The 26,468-nt window shown below is 54.2% G+C and overlaps 2 protein-coding genes across 5 annotated transcripts in view; one reads left to right on the top strand and one right to left on the bottom strand.

The window, feature by feature from the left end:
- The window catches only part of LOC136312774 (cadherin-23), a 75,605-nt gene that overhangs the window by 10,615 nt on the left and 38,522 nt on the right, over positions 1-26,468 (top strand). The window lies entirely within an intron of this gene.
- On the bottom strand, positions 728-25,741 carry VSIR (V-set immunoregulatory receptor). 3 transcript variants are annotated; one of them, XM_066242327.1, is made up of 7 exons: positions 25,497-25,741; positions 13,568-13,914; positions 12,715-12,771; positions 6,912-7,019; positions 3,656-3,683; positions 2,193-2,386; positions 728-2,025 (listed from the first exon to the last, which is right to left on the bottom strand). In XM_066242327.1, exons 2-7 carry the CDS (start codon positions 13,899-13,901, stop codon positions 1,988-1,990), a joined length of 759 nt encoding a protein of 252 aa, XP_066098424.1. In that variant the 5' UTR covers positions 13,902-13,914; positions 25,497-25,741; the 3' UTR covers positions 728-1,987. The 3 variants fall into 3 exon arrangements, with proteins under 3 accessions (XP_066098424.1, XP_066098422.1, XP_066098423.1); XM_066242325.1 differs by having other exon boundaries at positions 13,568-13,996; XM_066242326.1 differs by lacking the exon at positions 25,497-25,741 and adding an exon at positions 16,976-17,039 and having other exon boundaries at positions 13,568-13,996.

Consider the following 26,468-nt stretch of genomic DNA (forward strand, 5'->3'; position numbering starts at 1 on the left):
TGGAGGGCAGGAGCACCCTTCCCACGTGAGGAAATGGGAAGTTTGGTCTGTGGGCTTGTCCAACTCCAGGGGTAGCCCGGCTCTGCCTTGAGCAGGTGTCATCCTGCCCATCCCTGCCCCGCGGACCCCCACAAGGTGTGAAAACAGCACCCTCTTTCTGTGGCAGTTGGCACTAAGTGTTCATGGGAGCGGATGGAATAGAAGAGGGGACCTCCCAGGGGCAAAGCAGGAGCCTGGGCTGGGGTGTTCTTGCCGCTGGAGGTGTCAGTGAGGCCTCAAGGCCCGTGCTCACCTTCTCCTCGAGGCCCCCAGGCTCAGCAGGGTGCTCGTGGCCGTGCCCTTGAACATGACCAGGGGAGCTTTGGAAGCAATGCCCTGCGCCCAAGCAGCCCTCTGGTTCCAGCTGCAGGCCTGGAGCTCACTGCAGCTGGACAGCCTGGAGCTATTCCTTTCTTCCACCCTTCCCACTCCCCCCTTCCCCTACCAGGTGATCAAGCCAGCTTCTTCCTGCCTGCTGGCCCCTCATTCGGGCCTGAAGTCCTGTCTCTAGGCCCAGCCCCATGGAGTCAATGTAGGCAGCTGGCAGAAGAATGCGAGTGCTGGGTTGAAGCTAAGCCCTCTGCAGTCAAGTGCCGGGCTCCCACCCAGCTCAAGTTCGCCCCTCCCCCTTCCTAGGTCGCGCCTTCCCCATCCCCTGAGTGCACAGACCTCCCCACTTCTCTCCAGCTTTACAGCCCTTTAATCAAAACTCCACAAAGGACTTCCCTTGCGTGCCTGTGTGTGTAAAACAAAGGGAAGTTACGCCCTGAAGCGGGAGGTGGGGACAGAGTGAAGAGCGGAGTGGATACAAACCTTTCTATGGTTTGTCCTGCTCCTCCCCCCTGACGGGTCACTGCAGTGAACACCCAGCTGATTGAATGGGACAAAGAACAATGGGGGGTGGGCTCCTAGGCCTCAAGCATCTCAGAAGCTGAGTAGGAATTTAAACCCAACTCTTACAATCTGTCCATAGGGTTGGCAGCTGGTGCCCATGTCATTCTAATAGCACCCTCTCCCTCTTCACTCTTAAGTGTCACAGTTTAGACAACCCGTTATGTGGTCACCCTCTCCATTGGCCACGCTGAGCAATGGAGGAGGCTGATGACGAAGGCAGGGTAGTGGAGCCCTCCCCACTCACCTTCCCACCAGGCCCCTGGGCTCTTGCTCACCCCCAGGATGGGTGTGCAATCTCTGCTCCAGCCTCCATTGCCCAAGATGCCAGTTGGCTCACAACGCCCACTGTCCCCCAATGTGTACTTCCTCTTTTGGGGCCTCTGGCCAGAGAACTCTGGAGACCACAGCGCAGGCAATGGGAGCCCCAGATTTGTTTAAGCTGTTGGCAGCTCCTCGGAGAGGTTTCTGATCAGAGGCAGTTGGGAAGGCTCCCATAGCCACGGGGCAGGCAGGCCCAGCCCCAGAGCCCCAGGGTTACAGAGTGAGTCTGACAGACAAGCACCCCAGGCAAGATGAGGGAACGCATCCAATGCAGTGGGGAAGAAGCTCTCCACATCTAGTCCTGCAGTGGGAAAGAAGCTCTCCACATCTAGTCCTGCATCTCATTCCTGGGCGGGGGGCACTGGGAGGTCCGCTCAGTGCCCATTTTGTCCCCTCTGTCCTGTCGAGTCCGGAGCTCATGTCCCAGAGAGGCTGCCACAGAGCTGGGAATATGGGGCTTCCAGGATATAGGTCATTTGGCATCTGTAGCTGATGAACTTCAGGTCTCTGGGGTGGGATCCCAGCACCCCACCATTCTTGAGACAAGAGGCTGAGTGATCCAATACTTCTCCTTCTGCCATGCAGCATCCAGAGGGGTTAAGAATCTGGCCATCAAGGATTCTCAAAGAGTCTGGGCTCAGAGCGGGGGGGACAGGGGAGCCAGGGCCGAAGCCAAGGGACCACTCACAGGGCCGCCTGACCCAGATGCACCTGCCACTGGCCCCTAGCTGGCCTACATGGCCTCAGAGTTTGGAGAGTCAGGGACGGGGTCTGCAAAAGAGAGGAGAAGCAGAGTGAATGGGGGCTCCTCTGTCCTTCACCCCCAAAGCCACACCAGGAGACAGTGAGTACTCCCAGAGAGGGTGGGCAGTCACGCTGATTCTGTGTAGGTTAAGAGGAGGCCATGACCTCGCAGGCCAGTGTTGGGAAGCACTCACCTAGGGATGGGAAGAAGACATCCCCGGGGCCCGGTGGAGACAGAGGAGTGTTGGGCTCCGAGAGCAGGTGCCGCCCAGACTCAGAAGGCTGTCGCTGGGCCATGTAGGACAGTGGGGGCCTGGGCTTGGCCTCCGGCATTCCCTGGGTGGGCGAAGAGACCTCAAAGCCTGGGTTTTCAATTCCTTGAACGTGGCTGCCAGAGAGTCAGAACTGAAGGTCATCTGTGCTGCCCAGGGGTTTGGGTCTCTGCCCTCCCACCTGCCCTGCTTCTCTGCTCCGTCCCGTCACCTGCCTTCCCACTTCCAGCCTCAGCAGCCTCTCCCAGCAGGAAGGAAGGACCCAGGGCCAGAAGGAAAAGGCCGGGGCTACCCTCTACCGTCTGTTCTGAGCTGAGGGCATCTGACCCCAGCTCTGCCCCGTAGTGACTGTCTGCCCTGGGCCCTACCAAGAAGCACTTCTAGCACCTCAGCCTCAGGAATCTGGGGACAAGTTTCTCTTTGGTCAGTAGGGTCAATGGCATTAGGATTGAAATGTCCCCACAGCTGGTCTTGAGCTAAAAGGAGGGGTTCTCTTAACCCTCTTCCCTCTTGGGAGTGAGACAACCTCTAAAGACCCCTCCACCTCCTGAGATTTCAGCAGGATCACTAGGGCTTTCTTTGACCTTTCTTGAAAAGCATCCCTTTCAAACACCCAGAGTAGCTCTGGGTTTGGTATTGGAGGTACCAGGACCAGTTCCTAAGTGTGGCTCATTCCCAAGCATGCCCTCCATGCCAGGCTACAATGCCAGCTTCTGCCCAGGGCGCACCAGCACACACTCCCCTATCAACTCCATCCCTGACCTTGCACCCCGCTTTGAGCCCAGCCAGCCTCTGCCCTTACGGGCAGTAGCCTGACAGCCTTCTCCTGGAGGTGCCCTGCAGGGAGGGGCCCCGGGTCCAGGTGTGCTGCCTTTTTGCATGTTTCAGTGTCTGCCCCAGCTCAGCTGCTTCCCCCCCCCCCCCACTGACCACTAAGGTGGGTGCATGGTCTGTCCCAGCAGGGTAGGAGCTCAGCTGCTGGTGAGGGGTGGCAAGGACAGCCAACCCACACAGATGTGCAGGCCTCGGTGGCAGATGCTCTTCTAACCAGCTGTGCTAGGCAGCGAAACAGGGCCGCTTCTACCCAGAAATATCTCCTTCCTGACAGCTGGCCCAGGGCACAGGGAGGACCAGGAAGGCTGTGTCTGTGTTCTGACACCAAGGAAGAGAGAGGAAAGGATCCTGGCATAGGGTGGGGGGAGAGTCAGTCTGTCTTGGTGGAAAGCTACCCCACCCCTTCTGCACTAATTGAGCCACAGTTCAGGTGTAGACACACTCCTACAGAGCCACAAGCCCCAGAGGTAAGAATAGAGAAAGCTGCCAAGCTTTGAGTCAGGTGGGGACAGCAGCAGAAAGTTTCTTAGGAAGGTCTCCATGGGCCTTACCTGTCCATCCGCACCAGCTCCTGGGCACCTAGGGACAGACAGAGAACCTGGTCACAAAAAGAAGGCCTTCCCAGACAACATCCTGCCCCTGCTGGCAGATGTGCCTGGGGGAACAGAAGCAAGCCCAGGCAGGGCTGTGCTCAGCCCCTGCTTCCCACGCCTGTCCATCAGGAGGCCCATCCAGCAGGACTCCATGGAATCCCGCAGGTGAGGCCTCGGTGAGTGCCGCATTTGACCAGTGACAGATGAAACTTGGGCTGCGTTTTACAAGTGTGTAGGACAGCACTTGTCACCAGGAGATCAAAGGCAGCCAATGCTTTCTCCTATGGCTTGACTTAGGCGGCCTTAGACATTCAGGATTTGTCAACCAAAGGCCTGGCTCCTGAATTTGGTATTTCCTGTTTGGACATTGGCCGCAGTCTGGTCTTTCTCCATGATTTACTGGGTGGAAACATTGCAAGGTCAGTTCTTATTTTTGGGGTTCCTGGGCGTCTCTGCCCCATCTCTGCATTGCATGATAGGGTGACTTCAGAGGTGACATTTCTTAAAGGAATCTTAGGGGGCCTGAGACCCCATCACTTCCCAGCCATTCCAGCACCTTCTCTCAGCCACGCTGCTGCCACCCTGCCCTACTCTTGGAGTGCCCATCCCCAGACTGGACACCAATAGATGCAGTGGCCCAACTTCCCTCCTTCTGGCAGCTGCCATGTGCTCCCACGGAGCCTTCTTGTTTTTAAGAGCTTTTCCGCTGGTGATTATGGGGAAACATGGTGGGGGAGGGGCACGATAACAGAACACAGGGAAGTTGCATAAAAGTACCAAAAGTCTCTGTGGTGTTAGAATCATGGTACTGTTTATCAGGGACCTGGTGTGTGGATTCCCTACAGTCCCTCTGTCGTCCTCTCCGCCACCCTCCGGGCTAAGGACTGGTGGTCCCACTTCAGAGCTGGGAAACCAGTCTGCCTCATACTGGATCAGTTTCCACACCCCTCGGCCTGTGCAGCAGACTGCCCTCCTCGGTGCTCCCGACACTTTCTCTTTTCCTGAGTGGGGCTCATTCCTGAGCATACCCTCTGCACCAGGCTCCGGGCCACGCGGCCTTTGCCCTGTGGCCCGACTCCTGGCATTTCCCAGGTGACTTCTGTCCCCTTAATTCCAGCAGCTGCTTCTCTAGAATCTAAGTAAAATCTAAGTTAAAAAAAAAAAAAAAAAAGGCCCAAATCTCCGCTCTGTCTCCATCTTGCGCCTGCTTTCTCTGGCTTTGTCACCTCTGGCATTTTTGTGTCTGTCTCTAACGACAACTCATTAGTTCTTCCACTTTTTTTTTTTAAAGGTGGAAGGACTGGTTTCAAAGTATTTCTATCAAAAGATAAATTACTGACACTTTTCTACTACTGCATATATTAAATTGAGGGATGAGGAGCTATGACGTGGCTGCCATAACAGAAACGGGGTGCGTTTGGGATTTCAGGAATGTGCTCCACCTTGGTGATGGCAGCCCCACTGGCGCCGTGTGCCCACTCACTCCCTGTCCTGGGCCAGTTCTCAGCATCCAGTTCATCTGTCCCTCCCTGGTCCCTCCCTCTGGGGCGCCCTCAGAGGTGTCCCAGTGCATGGAGTGAAAGATATGGGGGCTGACCCTCCTTTCCCCATGTCCTCAAAACACCCCCCGAAGTGTCCTAGCCTAGGGATGTCCCCCTTCTGATTTTCCTCCCTCCAGCCTGGCACAGGGGCTGGAGTCAGGGCAACCCCGGGGACTGTGAGGAAGGCTGTGCGGCAACAAGAGCAGGAACCACAGTGCTCCCCAATATCCTCTGCCTGGAATCTGCTCCCCAGTTCCTGCTCCCTGATGGAGGCAGCCCTGTAGTCAGGAGAAATTACCCAGAAATCACCTCTTTATCCGGAGCCGAGCCTAGCAGAGTATGTCTCTGTCCTCGTCCCTCACCCGCCCTCAGAGAAATGCCACACAGATGAGCGGGAGCTGAGGGCGGGGTGCAGCGATCTCTCCTCCTGGCTGAGCCCCCACGTTCCTCTCTCTGCTCCCCACCCCCAACCTCAGGGTATTTTGTAGGTGGGCTGTGGTGAGTTCTGTGAGATACGGATGACCTGAGAGTAAGGGCGAGGTGGCCACAACCCCCGAGTGACCCACTCTGGAGCTCCATGTTGGGCCCCAGGAGAGTGGGGTACAAGTTGTTACAGTTCAGCCAATGGAAGTCAGGTGTGATCCAAAAGCCACCTGGTGACGGAGCAGCTCTCCCTCGGTCACCTCAGTAGCCGAGCAGAGGGGAAGATGTAGGGAGGGGAGGCGAGGGTCAAGTGCAGAGGGATCCCCGCTCTCGGGTTCCCGGAGGACTCAGACTGGCCAAGGCTTATGGGTAGGGCCAGAAGAAGGGCAAAGGGCACTGTCACCTGCAGAGGAGTATGCAAAGGTGTCTGTGGCCCTGACGTGAAGTGTGGCTTCACCACTTACTCGCTGTGCAGCTCCTAAAGCACATTACTTAAACTCTCTGCGCCTCAGTTTGCTCAGCTGTAAAATGGGGACAATGGAAAAAACAAACTCAGAGTCCTTATGAGGATTCAGTGGGAGTGCAAGCTTGGTGGGGTTCCAGGCACAGTATCCTTGCCAGTTAGGGGTTGTTCGCTGTGACGCTCTTGCTAATGAGCATTTTTATTATAGGGTGGGATTATGTTCCCTGGAAAAAGCATGAGTTGAAAGCTCCGAGTTTGAATCCCAGCCTCTGCTATTTACTAAATTAAGTTTCATTTGGTTAATTATTTAAGCCTGTAGATTTTAGGTCTCTCAACTGTAAAAGGAAAGAGTTGAACTAAGTTATCTCCAAGATCCCTCCCAGTTAAGATAATCCAAAGGTCATTTTTGTCCCAAAGATTGCTATGCTAATGACAAAACAAGCCCCCCTGTACATGAAGCAGGTCTCCACGGGGTCTCTAAGTGGTAGCATTTTATAAACCAATTTGAACTACTCCGTATGATTACTCACTCATCAACAGATATTTGAGTGCTCACCCAGCACCGACTGGGCCTGGTGGGCACTCAGGCCCTGCAAATGGCATGTCTACGTCCTCTCCTGTCCACCACTGAGCTCAGCTCCTTGCTAGGCCTGCAGTAGCTCCCCCCTGCCGAGCAGAGGGGACTTGTGCCTGCCTCTTCCTTTGCTAATCCCCAGGCTGAGCTGGCAGCTGGGCAGGTCACTCACATCCCACCCCAGCCCCATCCCAGGAGGGCAGGGATACTCACGGCGGTTGGAGGCCACCTGCCTTTGCTTGTAGACCAGGAGCAGGATGAGGGGAAGGCAGAGGATGCCCACAATGCAGGCGCCCGTAGCCACAGAAGCAGCTGTGATGTCTGAAAGGGCAGAGAGGCAGCCAAGGTGAGGCCCATTCCCATCGTTTCTCCTGAGGGGAAACTAAAGCCCAGAGAGGGAAGGACAGGCATCAGAGGGACCCACCCAGGTCTCATACCCAGACCATCCGTACCCTGCAGAGATATGGAAGGCCTAGGGACCCCCTTTCCAAAGAGAGCCCCATGCTTTCTCCCCAAGTGGACCCAGAGGACACAGAAGTGAGGCCAGGCACTTACAGCTGAGGCAGCTCCAGGGAAGAGGGTCTCAGCCAGCCACTGGGGACAGCTCAGCTGTCCCGGGCCACAGGCTGTTCCTGAGGAAGGAGGGCAGGCCTTTCACAGACCCCCACGCCACAGAGTTCAAGGTCATAGGGAGCCCAAGTGATGAAAAGCTTTTGAAAATAGAGGCGATGGCTGCACAACCTTGTGAGCATAATTAATGCCCCTGGACCATACACTTAAAATTGGTTAAATGGGCCGACTTTATGTTTTACCACAATAAGAATAAATGAGTAAAGAACCACACTGCTCTCCTAGGAGACCCTTTGGCCCCAGGGCAGAGCCTCTGGAAGGGACCTCATACTTCTAGTCATGGGGAGAACTAGAGAAACAGGAGTCCTTGTCTGACATTATAAATTTTTAAACTTTCTAAATTACAAAAAAGTTTAAGTTAAAAATTATTTTGAAGTTTCTTCCTCCAAAGAAGTAATCAGTGTCCGCAGTTTTCTTGTGCATGGTTTAGCTATGTTCTCTGCATATACGTCATATATATATATATATATATATATATATATACACACACACACATATATATATATATATAGAGAGAGAGATCTATGTATAGATACAGCTTTTTCATGAGACGATTGCTTTTCCCGCTTAACATAGCTTGGACATCTCTCTGTATCGGCACAGAGATCTCCTTCATTCTGCCTAGGGCTTTGTCATGTGGCTCACCAAAAATGAACTGAAACATTCCCCTACAGTGGACATGTAAGTTACTTCTATTTTTCAACATAGCCAATAATGTAGCAATGAACTTGTGTGTGCATCTTTGCTCACTCGGGCAAGTACATCTGTAATAAATTCCTAGCAATGGTTTCTGCTGAGCCAAAGAGGACGTGCATTTTCTTTACCTCTATCTCTGAATTACCCTCCGCAAAGGTTGTAACACTTTGCGATAGGCCAACAGCCCGGGAGGCTTGCTCTATTTCAGTAACTCTGCTGAGTCCAGGTGTTTAGCTGGGAACAGACGCACTCTCAGAACCACAACCAGCGTAAATGCATTTCCTTCCCAATTTTAGCCCTTCCCAAAAGATGGGCCAGGACATGCTGTCACAGTGTCAACTTGGCCCCAGGGAGCTTTGGGAAGGTGCGTGGGCTGTGGTCTCAAGGTTGCATTTGCACCACTTATTTGGGTAAGAGCTGTTTTCATCTCCTTGTATTGCTAAACAACACGATGGCGTAAACAAGGTTTCAGGGTTGGTTCACACCGCAGAAGAGAACAAACTGTTTCCAGGTGCTCTAGAAGTACCCGCTAGTGCAGGAACAGTGGCTATGCTAATTACAAAGCAACTTCACTTTGACTGACTTCGTATTACAGCAGGCTCCCCCGCAGGTCGTGGCAAGGCTGCGTTTTGACGTGGAATGTTGAAACTAAAAGCATTCTGAAATTCAGACGTATGAGTATTTCTAAACCCCATCACAGGGCCTTACTGTGGCACTAGCAGAGCGCTCATTTCTAGTCATCAAAGCAGGTCTTCACCAACTGGTGCTAAGTAACTTCTGATGAGGTTAGTCAGGTGCTCACTAATTCCGGCTCCCTCTTTGCCCAACCGCCCTGCCTTAATCCTGCCCCCAGGCAAAGGTGCCCCATCTGCAGCCCCTCTAGGGAGTCAGGACTTGGTGTGCATACAACTTGGTGTTAGAGTTAAGGCTAGGATGAGACAGGGAGGGGGGGCAGGAGTTTGGGGACTCAGTTTGCTCTCTGAATCCATGGGCTCCTCTGCAAAGCCCAGTCTCATGACAGCTCCCCACCCCTCCCCACAAGCACAGCCAGTACATTGTGTGTGTGTGGTGGTGGTGGTGGTGGTGGTGGTGGTGGGGGTGGTGGTGGTGGTGGTGGTAGTGGGAGGCGGTTGTTGGTTTCTGCTTAGTAGCCATCCAGAGCTAGGCTTATCCTGGGAAGGTGATCAGACACTGGCAAAGGCAGCTGCCAGGCCAGCACTGAGGACTGTGCCAGGCCCTTACAGAACAGGATGGAATGGGAGGGGCCTGCCTGCTCAGGGCTCCCAGCCCTGCCAGTACCCATGGGTATATATAGAGGAGGGAGTCAGGCTGGGCTACCTGGTTCCCCAGGGAAGGGTCTGGATAAAAGCAAACCAAAACATTCTGCTCTGTTCACGGGTAGGGAGATTGCTTCCAGGGAGGGGAGATGGGCTGCCCTTCCCTGAGGTGGGTGAAAACCACAGCCCCTAGCAATCTGGGGCTCCTGGGGCACCAGCTTCCTCATCTCACCCCTTTCTTGTGCCTCCCCTGACCTCAGGCTGACTTGGGCTCTCATATGATTTCATAGACTAGCTGTCCTCCTACCTCCCCCTCCCAGAGATCACACTAGGAAACTGGGGCGCAGTGAGCAGGGAAAGCTCACGAAGCCGGAGCACCATTGGCTGATCATGCACCAAAGCCAGCAGGGCCCTGTGTCAGAGCAGGGACTGGGATCTTTCCAAAGGTAACCCGCAGCAGTACCCAGTGGCCAGCCCTGAGGCCCACTGAGCACCTGGGTCACTAGACAAATGTTTCTAAACCAGTAAAAAACAGGATGTGTCCACCGTCGGCTGTCACCTACTTGCCAGACTGCCTTGGGACTGGGGAACGGCTGAGCTGACTTTGGAAGCCAGGCCTACAAGTCTGCCTTAAATGTAATAATAGTCAGCACTTAACATAGCACTTACTCTGTGCAGGGTGTGTTCTTAGCCCTTTACATATTGAACTTCACTTTAGCCCTGTAGCAGCCTAGAAAGTGCAATTATAATCATCTCTGTTTTACAGATGAGGAAACTAAGGCACAGAGAGGTTAAGCAACTTGGCTGATTTCAGGGTCTGTGCTTGTAAGCACTTTACCATACTGCCTTTCACTGGAATGACCTCCACATTTTAAATTGAGAGTTCACATAATATCCGGACTTCTCACTTTGCTAGAAAATTTAGTGGCTGTGACAACCCTGGGCCCCCCTCCTGTCGTGCAGCAGTGGGAACTGTACTTATAGATTGGCAGCTGGGTGCTAGCCACAGTCTCCACCCCTCTCGACTATCTTATTCACCAGCTCCTTGGTCCTGGGGGCATTTGAGTTTTTGGACCCTGAATCAGCTCCTTAGATAATACTGACTTGCCCCTCTGTGAGTAGGAAAGGGGCATACTTGCTCCCATTTCTCAGGGCGCACATGGTACCCAGAGAATGGACATGCTGTCCACCCCCCTCGCCCCACCCAAAAGTACAGCTGAGTTTCTTCTTATCTGAGACAACACCTGCCATAGTGCCAAAGACTCCACCACAGCTCTAGTCTCCAGACCTCCAGAACCAAGAGTCTGGAAGGGGACTGGGAGCGGACGCCAGAGGTCATCAGAACCATCCTCCTGCCCTCAGCAGCTGGGATAGAAGCAAACACTGCCTTTGGCCCTCAGGGAAACATTGTAGACAGAACCGGGGTGAGGCTGCATATCTCCATGAATTAGAGGCAGTGTGAAAACTTGGGAGCAGAGGTGCCCAGCAAAGGAAGCCTGACCCACCTCTGGCAGTCAGATTCAAGGTTCTGCCTCACCCTCTGGCTCTTATTGGCTGCACTCCTAAGATTTCCCAAGTGACTTCCGATCCCTTATTTCCAGCAGCTGCTTCTCTAGAGTCTGGATCAAGAAACATGAAGCCAATGTCAGCTCCCTCTCCATTTTGTACCCTCTTTCTCTAGCATCGTCCCCTCAGGCATCTCTTGTCTCTCTCCAAGACTTAACTTGTACAACTAATTTCAGGAATTCAGTGTTGACAGCGGAGGGCAGCCCAGCACCCAGGCAGGGCTTGCACCCTGAGAATTGGGCGCTCTGGCATCTCCTCTTGGCTCTGGGTCTGAGAGACTGGGAGCATGTCCCTTCACCAGCCCAAACCTCAGCTTCTCCCCCTGTGAGATGGGGAGAGTGGCGGAAGTGACTGCAGTCTGGGAGCTCTGCAGGAGCTCCTGGAGGGAGAAGTGGGACTAGGAGGGTGCTCAGGGTGGAAGGAGCAATGGGGAAGTGAACACTCATGCGCCCCGCCAGGCGCAGTCACCCTGCCCTGTACACAGGCATGTGTGTCTGCTCAGTCCTGAGACTGCTGCATGGGAAGGAAGGAGCCGCTCAGAGGCCCCTCTCCACCCTCACCAGGGAGTCGCTGGTGGAGGAAGTGAGGACAATAGTGGCCTGGTGCAGAGTGACATGTGAGCTCTGGGGTGTGCAGGAAGAGGGCCTTCAACCAGAGAGTTTCTTAATTCCATGTGGGTCTGGCTCAGACCAAAATGTGCGTTTTAATTTTGTTCCTGGCTGGTCTGTTTTGGTTCACAAAAAAAGAGGAGTTCGAGTAAAAAGTCACAGCAGCCTTCGCACTGGGCTTTGGCTGAGGCTGTGGTTGAGCGGCTCCCATTCCCGGCTTGGTCTTTGTCACGTGCTCCTGGATGGCATGGAGCAGGCCTGTACTTCTGTGCCTCCAGGGCCTGGCCAGGGCTGGTCCACAGTGGATGCCCAATAGAAACTGATGGGTAGGAAGCTGTGGAAGCCAAGACCCTCTCCTCTCAGAAGAGTGGGGCGCTCCAAAGATGTCTCCCTTCTGCCTCCCGTCTCCAAGCTGCTAGGCATTCTTGCCAGGTCTCTGAGTGCCCACTGTCCCCTTCCCCCACAGGGCACTCCTCTGGGCATACACCAGGAGGCTGTTACCCACTGCTCTACACACACCCCTGAGCTGGGAAGAAGGCGGAGGGAAGTGCTACCCTTGCTGACTATGTGAATTTGGGCAAGTCAAGTTGCCTCTATGGGCCCCCATTTCCATGTCTGTTAAGGGAAGATGGTGATGCCTGCTTTAGTGTTCTTATGAGAATCTACTGAGATACCAACACTTGGAAGGATTTAGCACAGGGCCTGGCACATACAGGTAGTAGGAGATCCAGGAAAGGTAGTCTGTCTCCTTGAGCCTCTCCCTCCTCCCTTCCCCATGCACAGAACAAGGACATTTTAAGTAGTTGAATCCAAGCCTTTAGGACTCCTCCCCAATAGCTCTCTGACATTCCCATGTGGCAGAGGGCTGGTGGGCAGGAGGCGGACCCACTGAAAACAAGCTCAGCAGCTTGTGGCACCCAGTACCTGTCAGGGGGCACTTGGCCAAAATCACCACCAGGGTACAGGCCCACCAGGGAGCCAGGAGCAGGGACCCGTCAGCCTGCTGTCTCGGGTTCTGGGGCTTGGAAGGACCTGGGCTCCCGCGGGCTGCAGCCACCCGGCTTGGGTGAAGGAGGAAGCGAAAGGGAGGGCAGCAGCGGAGGGGGCGCAGTGGGCTTCAGGGGGCTTGCGTGGCGAGATCAGAGTTTAGGATGCGGTCTAGGTCCAGGAGGACAGAGGAAAGCAGAGAACCCAGGGGGCGATAGGATGAGAATCTACTGACGGAGGCAAATCCCTTACTTTCACTTTCCCTGGGGGAGGATGGGTATGCGATGCACTTGGGTGGAGCTTCATTCCCTGTAGGAGCAAAGAGAGGGGTGGTTAGGGGGCTGTCAGACCCAGGATGCCAGTGAGCATGTCCAGGCTGGGGTGCCCCTCTCCCATCACAGCTACTCACGCTGCTGCCCACTTGGCAGCACTGCCCGGTGGAACCTGCACACACACGCACATGCACGCGCTCACACACACGGGCACATTCTTACCGTACACCGGGCATGCCCTGCCCGTTCTCATGCCACCCAGGAGCGTGTGAATACCTGCCCATGCCCACACCTCTGTCCAGTCCACTACCCCTTGTGCTCTCACCTGGACAGAGACAGTCCCGTAAATATTTCCCAGTAGCCATTCAACCACTCACCACTCACACCCAGGTCCCATTTCACGGCCATGGTACTGTGATTTCCCAGTAGCCATTCAACCACTCACCAGCTCACACCCGGTCGCATTTCACGGCCATAGTACTGTAATGAGCAGTCACTCTCCCAGTTCATACACACTCTTCCATTAAAAAGTCCCACTGTCGCAAACAGAGCCACATCTACCTTCCTTCTCCATCACACCCAGATGGCTAGGGTACTGACACCCTGCTCCACGCACCACGGCCACCCCATCACACACACACCTGGAGGGCCACTGCGCCCATATAGAATCACACCCCCTTCCAGACACTGTCACACACAGTCACACCATCCTGCACTCAGCACCGCGCCCCTGCAGTCGCACTGCCCTCCTCTCTGCTTACCCTTCCAGATGGACACACGTGCCATCCCCACAGGGACCAGCCCCCAGGGTGTCCCATGAAGGAAGTCCTCACCTCTCTGGACCTGCAGCTCCATGGCACCATTGACCCTCTGCTCGGAGTGGTGGTGCCTGATCTCCACCACGAGGCAGCAGTAGAGGCCGCCGTCCAGGGAGGTCAGGTTGTGCACGGTGATGGAGAAGTTGCCGTGGTGGTCAGAGACCGACTCTAAGCCGTGGTGCTGGGCCAGGTCCCGGCTGGTGTTGGCGGCCTGGTGGCCGCCGTGGTACAGGTGAAGATCGTGGAACGTGAGGTTGCGGATGGGCCGGCGGTCTAAACAGGCCTGCACCTCGCCCCGGGAGCTGCGGTACCACGTCTTGTAGAAAGTCACATCGTGTCCTTTGGCCATGGGGCCCAAGATTCTGCAGGTGAGGGTGACATTTTGCCCCTCAGGACACACGTACAAGGAATACGGCGTGGCGACCTTGAAGGCTGTCACTAGACCTGCTCAGAGAGACGAGAACCTGTCACCTCCTGAGCCAGCACCACTCTCAGTGGCTGCAGAGCGGGGCAGAACCTTGGCCTGGGGCTCCGAGATGTGGGTCCCCTAGCCACAGGCCCTGGGCAGGCCAGCTGAACTCCCGACCTTTGCTTATTCATGAACCTGCTCTATCCCAGACTCTGCGGGAAGAGCCATGGGAGGTTCCTGAGCAGGGGTGTCCCCCCACCCTGAGGACACTGGCCAAAGGTGGCAGACGGAGCCCAGCCAGCATGTGCGTCTTCTGAGTGTAGCACCCACCGTGGCTCCGCCCCCCCACCTCTTCGGGCCCCGTGGCAGTGCTCGTGGCCGCTCCCAGGCACGCTGGCCTCCGTGCCCAGCACTGTCAGGTGGGAGACAGGACTGGAAGCAGAAAGGCACTTTGGGAACAGCAGCCCTTTGTCCTGGACCAGTCTACTGGGGACCATCAATACTTTTGACCCTTCCCACTCCTGAGGCTAGAGTGCCTTCCTACCTCCTCATCAGTGAGCTCCAGGGCGAGGCCTGTGCCAGGTGCAGAACCTCATCTGCATGCTGAACACGTGGCCTCCCCTTGGGGGGTTATGACCTAGGTGGGCAGACAAGCCTGCATTCAGAACGAAGCAACCCCACTGGCTAAAGAGCAAACTGGTGCCAACCTCAGGGCACTGGGAGGAAAAAGGACACAATCTTCCTGCAGATGGTCAGGAGACTTCTTAAAGGAGGGAGGGCCTTTGAGGTTGATGGACAGATAGGGTTTCAGCAAGTAGAGAGGCTGCTCTGGGCCAGGTGGTGGGGAAACAGGAAAACCCCAGGTGTCGCAGGGAAGAGACTAGGAACGCATAAAAGGCCATCTCATCCATGCACCCGCCTGCCATCCAGTCTTCTTAGAAATACTTTTTAGTTCATTTTATTTTCAGTAAGTCAATGATATAATCCCTGGTCCTCTTTATCTTACCCCAATCCTTCATCATTTAACTATGTTGACCTTTAAAAACACTGGCCCTTGAAAACAGGGCTGGAGCCTGACCTGTGGTGGGCAGTGGATAAAGCATCGACCTGGAACACTGAGGTCGCTGGTTCGAATACCTGAGCTTGCCCGGTCAAGGCAAGCTACTACTTGCCCGGCCAAGGAAGCAACTACTGCGACTACTTTTCTCCCCTTCCCCCTCCCTTCTATCTAAAAATCAATAAATAAAATCTAAAAAAAAAAAAGAAGAACAGGGCTGAAGTCCTGGCTCCTCTATCCTGTATGAGCCCCATTTTCCTCGGTGTGCAATGAGAAAAGTATTACCCGCAACACATGGTTATGAAAGGGCTGAAGGAGGGAAAGATGAGAACAGAAGATGTGAGCTCTAATGCTCTCTGCAGAGACAGCTAGGATTGTTATACATTAGTGATATTTTCATTTTAACTGGCATTTCATTTAACTGGAGTAGCTATAGATCAGGCAGACAAGGAAAGAGAGTGTGGAAATATGTACGGAATCCAAACAGATACGTCCTTTTCTTTGCCATTGCCTGAACTCAAGAAAACACCATTTCCTTCCAATGCCCCTCCCCTGCCTTTAGAGCCTGGGACCCACCTGCAGATCTGAAAGCCTTGTCCCAGTTAGGAAGGAGGCAGCCTGGCGTAGACTTGGAGTTGGACCGGCCTGCAGTGGAGTCCAATACTATAAGTTACTTAACCTCTTGAGCCTTGGCCTCCTCGTGGTGCCCAGCATATTTAAAGCAGAGTGTGGGGAGACAGCAAAGCCGTAGATCCCAGACAATATGTCTGCAAGGGTGGCGTTTCGGGCCCCAGAAGTTAAGGAAGACAGAACACACAAGAGCCTCCAATTCACCAGCCACGAGTGAGAGGGAGCCATGTCTCGGAGCCCCAGATTTTAAAAAATACAGTCATTGCTAAGGTAAACAGAAATCTCAGGACTTCTTTTTCAAAATGCTGATCTTTTCAGGCAGAAATATAGAGGCTCAGAAAGGGAAGGTGGTTTGCCTGAAGTTCTGGAGGATATGAACTCAGAGCCTGGAGAATGGGGGTTTCAGTAAAGCAGGATCTAGTTAGAACTAGAAGAAATAGAATGTATTGTGTGCCATGCTAAGTGCCTTATGGCATATCTAATAACCCTATAAGGTGGGTGTTGGGGTTTTTTCCTATTTCACTGATAAGGAAATAGGCACAGAGATGTTAAGTAATTAACTGCAGACCACACAGCAAATAAATACAAGAGCAAGAATTAAATTCAGGCAATTAGAGCCTGATCTGTGGTGGATGAAGTGTCGACCTGGAACACTGAGGTTGCCGGTTCGAATCCCTGGGCTTGCCTGGTCAAGGCACATATAGGAAGCAACTACTACGAGTAGATGTTTCCTGCTTCTCCCCCTTCTTTCTCACTCCCCCTCTCTTTTTTCTCTCTCTTTCCCTTCTCTCCAAAAATCAATTTTAAAAACATTCAGGCAGTTAGACACTGTACTGGTTGAAAAAAAAAAGTTCAGAAACTGGTAGCCCACAGACCACATCTAGCCTTCAGAAATATTTTATTTGACCCTCAAATTATTTTACATTTTTTTTAAGATTGCCATCATTGAAAAACCAGGAATTTGATATGAAAATTCTGACTCTTAGCTTCTCTTTGCCAGCTTTCCTACAATGCTAAAGTGGAGTAGCAGCCTCCCATTAAGATGGTCCTTCGGCATTCCGGTTTACCACAGTCCTTACTATTCCCTAATGTTTGTACCTGGCCTGCTTCATTCTCTCACTGTATTTGCAGGGCCCTGTGGACATTTGAGCTTGTGACCCATGAGTGCGGCTCCTGGGGCTAACCCGAAGGGACTGTCTGCCCAAGCTCATCACACAGAGATATGACCCTCAAGCCCAAAGAGGATGATCCACCAAGGTCCCTAGTGGAAGTCTGGCAGAGGAGGGACTAGCCAAGTCTCCCCCAGCTGCCGACTCATTGCTCTTACCTCCTCAGCAGACCTAAGGAAAGAGGAGCTCCAGCTGCCCAGCTGTGCGGTGAGCCTGGACGCCCCTCACAGGCCTGGGCAGGAGTGACCTCAGAACTATGGCTGTGCCAGTAAATGGAGGTGGGAAGTGGCTAGGGAGAGGGCCCTCCCGGGTGCTCCCAGGAAGAACAAAAACACACCCACAGCGTAGACCCTGGAGCTCTCTCTGCCCTGTGCGCCCCCTGTCGCCAGCAGGCCACATAGTAGCTCCCACCAGCACCTCGCCCAGCTGGTGCCCAGGTTCTCTTTTCCCCAAGCTCACTCCCAGCCTCAGAGCTGCCTCAAGGCTGGAGCTGAATGCAGACCTGGCAGCATGTGCAAGAGCACACACACCTGGGGGGCTCTCAGGAGGGCTGGTGCAGACTTGGAGCCACACATCCGAAGGGGTGGCAGGGGACAGGCAGAGTAGAGTGGAAGCAAGAAGAGGAGCACAAAGCAAGCCAGGTGGAGACTGCTGAGGGGACAGAGGTGTGGCTGGGTCGCCGAGCTTGTGGTGGGGTGGGCGGAGCAGGGTGGGAGCAAGCAGCAAGACCTCCAATCGGGGTAGCCCAGAGCCTTCAAGGTTCAAGCAATGGTGTGAATGACCACAGAATTGCCCAGACAGCAGTGAGTGGGGCTTTTCAACCCTAGAGGCAACTTCCTTGAAAACCCACAGGGGGCACAGAGAGAACTGGGGTTCAGAGGCCATGGGAGGAGGGGCATTGCTCAATCGCCAACCCGTCACATACCCCAGATGAACCTCTTCCCCTTTTAGAAAAAAGGAAAAGCTAAGATTCAAGTTTAGGGGGTGTGAGGGGGAGTGTTCAGTTTTAACAAAAGAGCTATATGGGAGTGGACCAAGGGTCCACAGGGGGTTGCCCTGTGCGAAGAGAAAACATCTCGTTTGCTGTGTCCGAGACTCAAGCCAGATCAAGGTTGAGGGCAGCGTGTCCTTTGGGAGGGCACTAAAGGGCAAATAGTGAGCATGCCCCGTGCCATCCACAGCTGCACATTCGCACATGTGTTTTTGGGGGGGATATATAGTCCTTTGGTATTCCAGAGCCCAGCTGGAAGTATAATTATTTGGCAGGAGGATGTTGGTTATTGTCCAAAGCAGATTCTTTTGGACACCTGGGTCATTGTCAGAGAATGGGGAGAGTGGGTGGGGAGGAAGGCCCCGGCTCCAGGGTGGCGGAGAGTATGTACACAGGAAAACGACCTGGGACCTGAGCCTGTGCCCGGGGAGGAACTGTCCAGTCATTGTGCTGCCCGTGGGGCCCAGGCCTACCGCCACGGATAGAAAGGCAGACACCACCTGGAGGAAGAATGCTGTGAACCTGGGAAATTCCAGGTCTCAGGATTAAAATCTTGGTCTGGGTAGTCAAATCCCTGGGCCCCTGTCCCCACTTAGACATGCCCCTACTGTGTGCCCTTGGGAAGGTCCTGTTCTCCCGTTCTTCTTCTAATCTAGATAAGATTCCCCAAGTTCCTAGCACTCCCTCCACCCCCCAGCTCTGAAACCCTGCAGCAGGAGGGAAGGCCTGTCTTTCCTCAGGGCAGAGGAACAGGGCAAGTGAAAAGCAATAGCCAAGGCCACTACCACAGCCGCCTGGCCCATGTAGGTTCGCATTTTATTCAGACAGACGGTAATGAAACAACAGAGCCAAGAACTGGTGGGCCATTACCTTTTAATCCTAGCTTGCACCCGGCGGGCAAGAAATACACACAGTGGGAAAACACTTCCCTTTCCATTCAGGGCTCCCAAAGCCACTGACTTATCCAAGTTTCCTAGAATCAAAGATTCCTACCTCACCAGCCTTATTCACCTCTGTTCCCCATCTCCGTCTCTCTGCACAAACTCCGCACAAACTGGCTTCTCCCTCAACATTCCGCCATCTTGGCTTCCTCTCCTCTCCTCCATGTGGCCTTTCTCTGCTCTCCTCTCTAACGCTAATCTCAGGAACCGAGAGAGAGCAAGCTCCCTCTCTGCCCCATTTTATAGTGTAGAAATCAAAACCTTTCATCCAATATACAAACAAGGAAGTCTCTGATACAAAGTCTCTTATCTGAGGCATAAATGGGATTCCTCATGAGAGTGCACCACCCCACATCATGCAACAGTCAAGGGTGTAGGGAAAAGCTTAGTCTTAAAACTAAGCCTTGGGCTATAACCACCCTGCCTGCTTACAGCCTGTCCCCCACACCCAATGCAAACTATAAGCGAGCAAACATATATATCATATTTACAAACTTATTTGACCGACAGCAAGAAATAGGCCACAGAGGTGATCACAGGTGTTTTGAGTACTCTTTCTGTGTTAGGATTTGTTGAGCACTTATTTAATTCTCATAACACCCCCTGCTGTAGACATTATTATCCCCATTTTAAAGATGAGGAAACGGACTCAGACGAATCAAGCAACTTGCCCAAGGCCACACAGCTCCATGTGGCTGAGCAGAGACCCATACCCTAGACACAGCAGACTGCAGACAAGACGAACCCCCATCTCTCCAGTGGACAGGGCTGACACCTCACCCTCCCAAGACTTTGAGTGAGCTGACCTCGAATGGACTGCTTTCCACACAGCCGCCCTTCCTCTGCCTTGGGCCCAAACTGAAAACATCATTCTTGCATTCCACAAATATTTATCAAGGTCACAACAAGAGGCAGGCCCAAGGCAGAGAGGCCGTGGGAGTACAGTGTCCAGAAGGGACATCTGCCCAGAATCTAGTTTGGCTCCTGGTGCTTTCTGGCTATGGGACTCTCAGCCTCAGGGTGGGGTGGGGGTGTTCAGCCTCTGATTCAAGGTTCCGTTCCAGTGCAGGGGAAAGGACCTCTTGTCTGGCTTCCGAGCTAGTTTTCGTGACCTTCACCTCTTTCCACCCAGCAGGGGCCTCGTGAAACCCTGTGGGCGTGCACGGGATGGGTGTGTGTGGGTGTGGACAGGCTTGTGTATTTTCCCTGACAGGGCAGAAGCTTAGCTCCCAGTTGCTAAGGCAACGCCCCAGCCTTTGGAGGTGGGTCCTTCATCTTGACTGTTTGGGCCAGAGGCGCCACCCGAACAGCTGAAGTCTGTCCAGCTACTAGGGCTTGTATGTAACAGTTACTGACCACCTGCTGTTGCTGGCTTTGTAGGAGATGCAAAAGGCCAGGGCCTTGCCCTCGGGGGGCCCTCAACAGACATGGACTTGTCTCCAGCTCCCTGCCAGGTTCTGTCCCCAGAATCATCTAGGAAGGGTGTAGGGAAAGACTAGCCTCCTTCACCAAGATGCAGAGCACAGAGGGAAACAGAGGCAAGGACCAGTCAGGCCTGAGTCTGCCAGTGCTCAGCTCCAGGATGTGCCCTGGGAGAGGGGCTGAGGGCCTGAAGCCAGCAGGCCCACCCTTGAGGCTCTGTGGCCAGCGAGGACAAAGGACATCTCAGATGTGTTTATTGATACCTGCCCCTGCAGGAAGTGTCCATTCACAGGGGACCAAGGAGTCCCGGAAGGGGAAGCCAGGCTCTATTGGAGGAAGCAGCACTTACAGCACCTTGGGAAAGCATCCATGTATCCGGGGCTTGAGGTTGGAGGCCAGCCTGTCTCCTAGGGAGGGCCTGGGCACGGCTGAGACCCTGCCAGAGATGCTTCTCTGGACGACTCCTTCCCAGGCCCCTGGGCCCTCCCTGAGGGTGACTGTGTGCAGCCCAGACTACCTGCTCTTGCCAGCTACCCTCCAGATCACGTGCTGTGGAGACTTCCAAAGGTTTGGGTTCAAGTCTTCTCTTGCCCTACCATCAGTGCAGGAGGCTCAGCGGGGTAGTAGAAGCTGGTGCTCACTCTGTGCCGGGTATTGTTCTCGTCATTGTTATATGGATTCCCTTATTTAATCCTCCCTCTCTATGAGGTAGGTACTGTTATCATCTCCATTTTACAGATGAGGGAACTGAAGCACAGAGAGCTTAAGTAACTTACACAGAATTCATGAAATGTAAGTGTTGGTGCCAGGATTTGAACCCAGGTAGTCTGAGTCCAGAGGTCTGGGGCCATGAACTATGTGTACAGGTAGCCAGGGACTGACTGGAGGCCCCACCTCCTTGCTGCTGATGGACAGGGGCCTGACCCATGAGGACCTAGCTTGCTTAGGCCCCTGCCAGTGAGGCTATAAGCTCCCTCTCCCCCTAATGGTTATTGGGGTGGCCCATTGGCCCTAGCATAGAGGAGGACCTGGCTAGAGCTTCTGTATTTATCTGAGGAAGGCAACAGGGGCTGAGAGAATTTGGGGCTGGAAAAGCCCAGAAAAACCCTCTGAGTCTGCACTGGCCTCTTTCCCTTCCTCCAGGAGGGCTGAACTGTCCCCTGCCACCAGCTAATGCTCCTCACACTGAAGGATCTGCTTTTGTGACTATGGAGAGGAGCTGACATTTACACACAGGTAGCTTTAATTTTACAGCATTAAACACACTGAATCTCCTCGAGATGTTATTCCCCTTTTCAATTCTCTTTCAGTCCTGATTACATCAAAGAGAGAGTCCCAGTTTTCTGCCAACATGTCTACATGCCAAATCATTTGCTAAGCTCCTTTAGTTTTGGTTTGGTTTTGGGGTTGTTTTTGTTTTGTTTTCTGCAAAGGACAGCAGGTTTGGGGCTTGGCACCTCCCCCAGGCTATAGTTTCTAACTGGAATTTAATACCCTTATTTGGTCTTTCTATTATATACTTTTATGATTTTGTTCTATTTATGGCAAGTAGTACTGGCTTCCCATTTATGGCAGTGACATAAAGTTTCCTTTTAAAACCTATTTACTTAAGTAAAAAAATGAGTAGATTTAAAGAAAAATAAGCATTATGATGACAGGCAGCTACAGAAATCCCAAAGGTGATAAACAAATGATTGAAGTTCCAGAAACACCCTCTCAGAACGATCCTTCAGGAGGGAGCAAGCAGCCTCGCTGAGACCACCTTCCCCGCTGCCCAAGGCTCACGTCAAGGGGGGATGTGTGCTCGTGTCCCACAACCCCGTGTCCCCATGGGGAATGAGATCCTTCCTAGGAAGCTTAAAGGGCCTGGACTTGCTTGATCAGTAATTACTGAGTTACTGATGGCATGATGGTGGCCACTGTCTGTCTTCCTGGGGATGGTCAGCCAAAGCAAACAGGACGAGTGTCAGATCAGCTGCAAGAAAGACTTCACGGAGCCAAGCAACCCCTGAGCCACACTTGCCTTGAAGTTGACAAGTTCCCCAGAGATTGAAAAGTCCCTGTCTCTGGGGAACTTCAGGAAGAGAATCTCCATCTAAAGTGGTTGACCCAGCCTGTGCACCCGTCAGACCTCCAGGACTAGAGTCCAGTCCCAGTGAAACCAGCCGGTGCCCCCCGTGCCCTGGCCATTCCATGGGGCCCCACAGGCAGCAAGGAGCTCAATGCAGAGCCAGGGGCACGTGCCCTCTGGAAGCCAGGAAGCAGCATGATGCCACCTAGTATTCACCAGGTGCCAGGCACACTGTTAAGTGTTTGTGCACCGACTTGGCACAGCAGTCCCTCTCAGAGAGGTACTGTCATCACCCCCGTTTAAGAGATGAGAGAACTTACTCAGAGATGCTGAATAACTTGTCCAAAATCACAGTAATAAATGGCATCTTGGGATCTGAATCTAGGTCTTACTGACCCCCAAAGCCACTGTTAAGTAGCAGAGCTGTACAGAGGTCCTGGCAAGCAAGGCACACGCTACAGGGCCCTTCCTTTGCTGCTCCCACACAGGGTACCACGGGGCACGCCCATGCAGCTAGGGGGACCCGAGGGTCAATCGGAAGCTGCATTCCCAATCCCCAGCTCACCCTCCCCTGGCGAGGCCAGACTGCTCCTGGATGAATAGCTGCCCTAAAACCTGGCACCGCAAACTCAGTATGTGGGGCTCAGTCCGTGCTGGTCGGAGGGGCCATTGCCATAGGCCTGTCTGTGTATGCATCCAGGGAAGCGGCCTCTCAGCTTCCAGGCAGTGCTCCTCCCCTTTGACCTGTCCCAAGAAGTTCAGGCCCCAGGAGGGAACCTTTTCCCTGCTTGGAGAGAATCAGGAGCAGCCAGCCCAGCTCAGAGAGGAGCTCCCCATGTTGCTGGATGCCCCTGGCATTGGGTAGATGTTCGCTCATGCCCACTGGCTGGCCTGCATGCTGTTTCTCACCGCCCCATGGCCGTGTTGCTGGATGCCCCTGGCATTGGGTAGATGTTCGCTCATGCCCACTGGCTGGCCTGCAGGCTGTTTCTCACCACCCCATGGCCTCTGGGCAGAGGGTCGTAGATTTCCTCAGGACTGACCACTGCTGAGTCAGAGGCTTGCACCATGAGATTGCTCAACAAGGCCCTGCAGCTCCGTTTACCTTGAAGGGGAAGGTAGGGTCTCTCTTCCCTGGCCCCAGTGCACTTCCATGTGCTAGCCCAGAGTCCGGGTCAGCCTGGGAGGAGGCGGCAAGGGCAGTAACTGCCATAGGTCTTAGGACCGCCTACAGGGGAAAGAGAGGCCCAGCCATCCTTTGGGTCTGCTGGGTCCTGGCTCCCTGGGTGCCTCCCTACAGCCATGTCACCTTGAGCCACCCAGGAAAGGGGTATCTTCAAATTTCACTGGGCTCCTGAGCGCCATACTCACCACCACCATTCTCCTGGGTGATGGTCCAACCGCAGAGCTAGAGAACAGGCCTGCACCAGCCACCTGCATCTGACCTTCCCACATATGAAGACTTTGACTTGAGCAATCCTGCCCAGGGCAACATAGCACCTTAGCTGCCCGGTGAGCACATCTTTCCAACTCATAGACCCTCCTGATCGCACCTGCAGCCAGGCCTCCCATGTGGCATCTCCCTGGTACACTGTCCCAGGCAGTAGGGTGAATAGTCATTAGTATGCCCAAATTACAGTTAAGAGAGCTGAGTCTCAAAACAAGGGGACTCCTTTCCATGGAAGCTGCTTCAAGCACTAACTATCTCCCTGAGCTGGGCCCAGGAGGAGTGGAGTACCAAGCTATGTGAGTAGGGATGAAGGCTCCTGGCTATATCCATAATACCGAGGGAGGGGCTCTGTGCCTCTCTGCTCCTGGCTGCTCTGCAAACTGGGTCTCTAAGTCCTGCTTCTCTAGAACTCAGTTTCCCAAACTGGGGCTGCTGACCAGGGAGAAGCCCAGCAAGGGGAGGGGAAGGAGAGGTTAAAAACCAAAAGGGCTTCTCAGGGTCACTTGGAGAGGAGGGGCTAAGGCAGATGGAGCCTTCTGGAACCCAAGTCCTGACACGAGCCATGGCTTTGGTGCCAAGACTGACACCCCTCCCCCGTACTGTCTCCCTGGGATGGAGAATCCAGGCTGGAGTTTAGGCAGCTCTGTCTATAGGCTCCCTCACCCTTGTCAGAGACCCAGGCCAGCATCCAAGTACAGGGTATCATGCTACCTGCAGGCACCCACTTGTTCCTGAGGTGTTTTCCAGGTTCTCCGTCTCCTACTCTGCCTGTTACCTTGTCCCTCCTCTCCTTCTGACCCACTCGTTGGGTCTCTGTGCCAAGTTCTCCACCTCCCTCCTGCCTCCCTCTGACTCCTTGCATGACTCACACTTTCCCTGGGCCCTCTCCATAAGGTTTGCTTCCACAGGCCGCCTGCTGGCTGCCTCTTCCCTGGAGATCCAGCCTCTTCAGTGCTGGGCAGACAAGAACCAGAGGCCAGGCTGTGAGTGCTAGGACCTCTGCCCTCCCCCAGAAGCTCCTGTGTCCTAGCCAGGATATCACCTGGAGGTGTGACAGTTTGGACTTTGAAAGAGGAAAGTAGCACCTCTGTGTACAGCGCTCCTGCATTTGAGCTGAGCCATAAGTTATCCAAGGACCCAGAAGGCACTCAAGGCCAAGCTGGGAAAGTGTCCCATGTTCCCTCCAGTGCCTCACACGGGTCCCTGAGCTCAGCTTCTCTAGGGTGCCAGAAATCAACTGACCACTCAACTCTCAGCCATCAGACCCCTCTAGGATAATGACAACATGGGTGCCCACACCTGGGAGTGGACCAGTGCAAGGCTGATCTGGGAATGTAACTGGGGTCAGGGTACAGACTGAGAATGCCATACCTCCTGGAGGAGCAGGCAGGTGCCACAGGTGTCAGAAGCCAGTGGCATCCACTAGAACACACCGGGGCTGTCCTCACACTGTCCATTTCCTGTTCTGCAGAAGCCCCTCTCACCCTGGGCTCTCTGGACAGGGAAGGACTGGATAGGTAGCTGCTTGGACAGCTGTCAGAGCACAGAGATATGCCCACCGCCCAGCCAGGGAACTTGGCAGAGCTGCTGCTGCCCCTGCCAAGGCGTCCCAGCAGCCTCCCAACCACGGGTGGGCTGCACAGGAGGCTGAAGGGGATTCCCAGAGTGTCCCAGCAGCCTCCCAGCCACGGGTGGGCTGCACAGGAGGCTGAAGGGGATTCCCAGGGCGTCCCAGCAGCCTGCCAGCACCCCCCTCACCCACTGTGTTCTCCCGTGCCCCATGCCCAGGCTCCATTGACCTTACCTCCGGAGGCAGCCAGGAAGAGAGCTAGGAGCACAGGCCCCCAGCACCGGCCGCCAGCCCCCGGGACTGTGGGGAAGCCCATGTCACCGTCGGGCCGGGCGAAGCAGCGTCTGGGGCAGCCCAGCAGAAGCAGTGCTGAGCACAGGCAGGGAACAGACGCAGCAGGCTAGGAAACCTCCCCAGCCAGTGAGTGAAGTGAGTGCAGGAGAGCCCGCAAGTGAAAGCAGCCTTCGCTGGAGAGCCGCCTACTCAGCACCTCCCTCGCAGCGCCCTCAGGAGGCCGTTGGAGGCGCTGCCCACAGGGCCCCGCGGGAGGGACTTCCCGCCCACTCGCACCACAGAGGAGCCAGCCAGTGTCACAGGAGCCAGCTCCAGCCTTTTCTACCTTCCCCGCCAGCCAGTGTCACAGGAGCCAGCTCCAGCCTTTTCTACCTTCCCCGCCAGCCAGTGTCACAGGAGCCAGCTCCAGCCTTTTCTACCTTCCCCGCCAGCCAGTGTCACAGGAGCCAGCTCCAGCCTTTTCTACCTTCCCCGCCAGCCAGTGTCACAGGAGCCAGCTCCAGCCTTTTCTACCTTCCCCGTTCCTCTTTGGAGAGGGTTACTCTTGTTGCACAGCCTGAGAAGTACATCAGTGGGAACTTAGCATGATACATACTCATCAGGGATTGTGTCTGCCCTTACCTACCTTTGAGTTGTCTGGGGCAGGGGCTTGTACCCTGCCTTCTCCAGCCCAGCCCTGGACCTGGTATGTGGCAGGCACACCCAGTTGTGGAATGAATAAATGAAAAAATCTAACTTTGGAGCAGATCTGACTAGATTCCAGGGCCTGCAACACCCTAGTGCACGTGCACACTGCACACAGGTGTGGCACTGGTGCAGGAGTACACAACAGGTGTGACACATCCTTACACTAGGACATACACATGTGTGTGCGTAGCAGCTGGTAGTGTGTCCGATAGAAAATGATCCGTG

Source organism: Saccopteryx bilineata, chromosome 9 (genome assembly GCF_036850765.1).
Source record: "Saccopteryx bilineata isolate mSacBil1 chromosome 9, mSacBil1_pri_phased_curated, whole genome shotgun sequence".
Lineage (NCBI taxonomy): Eukaryota > Metazoa > Chordata > Mammalia > Chiroptera > Emballonuridae > Saccopteryx > Saccopteryx bilineata.

What these genes read in the sequence shown, in the direction of transcription:
- VSIR (XM_066242325.1), bottom strand. Translation starts at nt 25,578, where the DNA reads ATGGGCTTCCCCACAGTCCCGGGGGCTGGCGGCCGGTGCTGGGGGCCT. An exon ending in CTCCCCCAGGGAAAGTGAAA is followed by an intron (nt 7,020 to 12,714) that starts GTAAGGGATTTG and finishes CTGCCCTTTCAG; the next exon opens with ACATCACAGCTGCTTCTGTG. An exon ending in GCAGGTGGCCTCCAACCGCC is followed by an intron (nt 3,684 to 6,911) that starts GTGAGTATCCCT and finishes GTCTGTCCCTAG; the next exon opens with GTGCCCAGGAGCTGGTGCGG.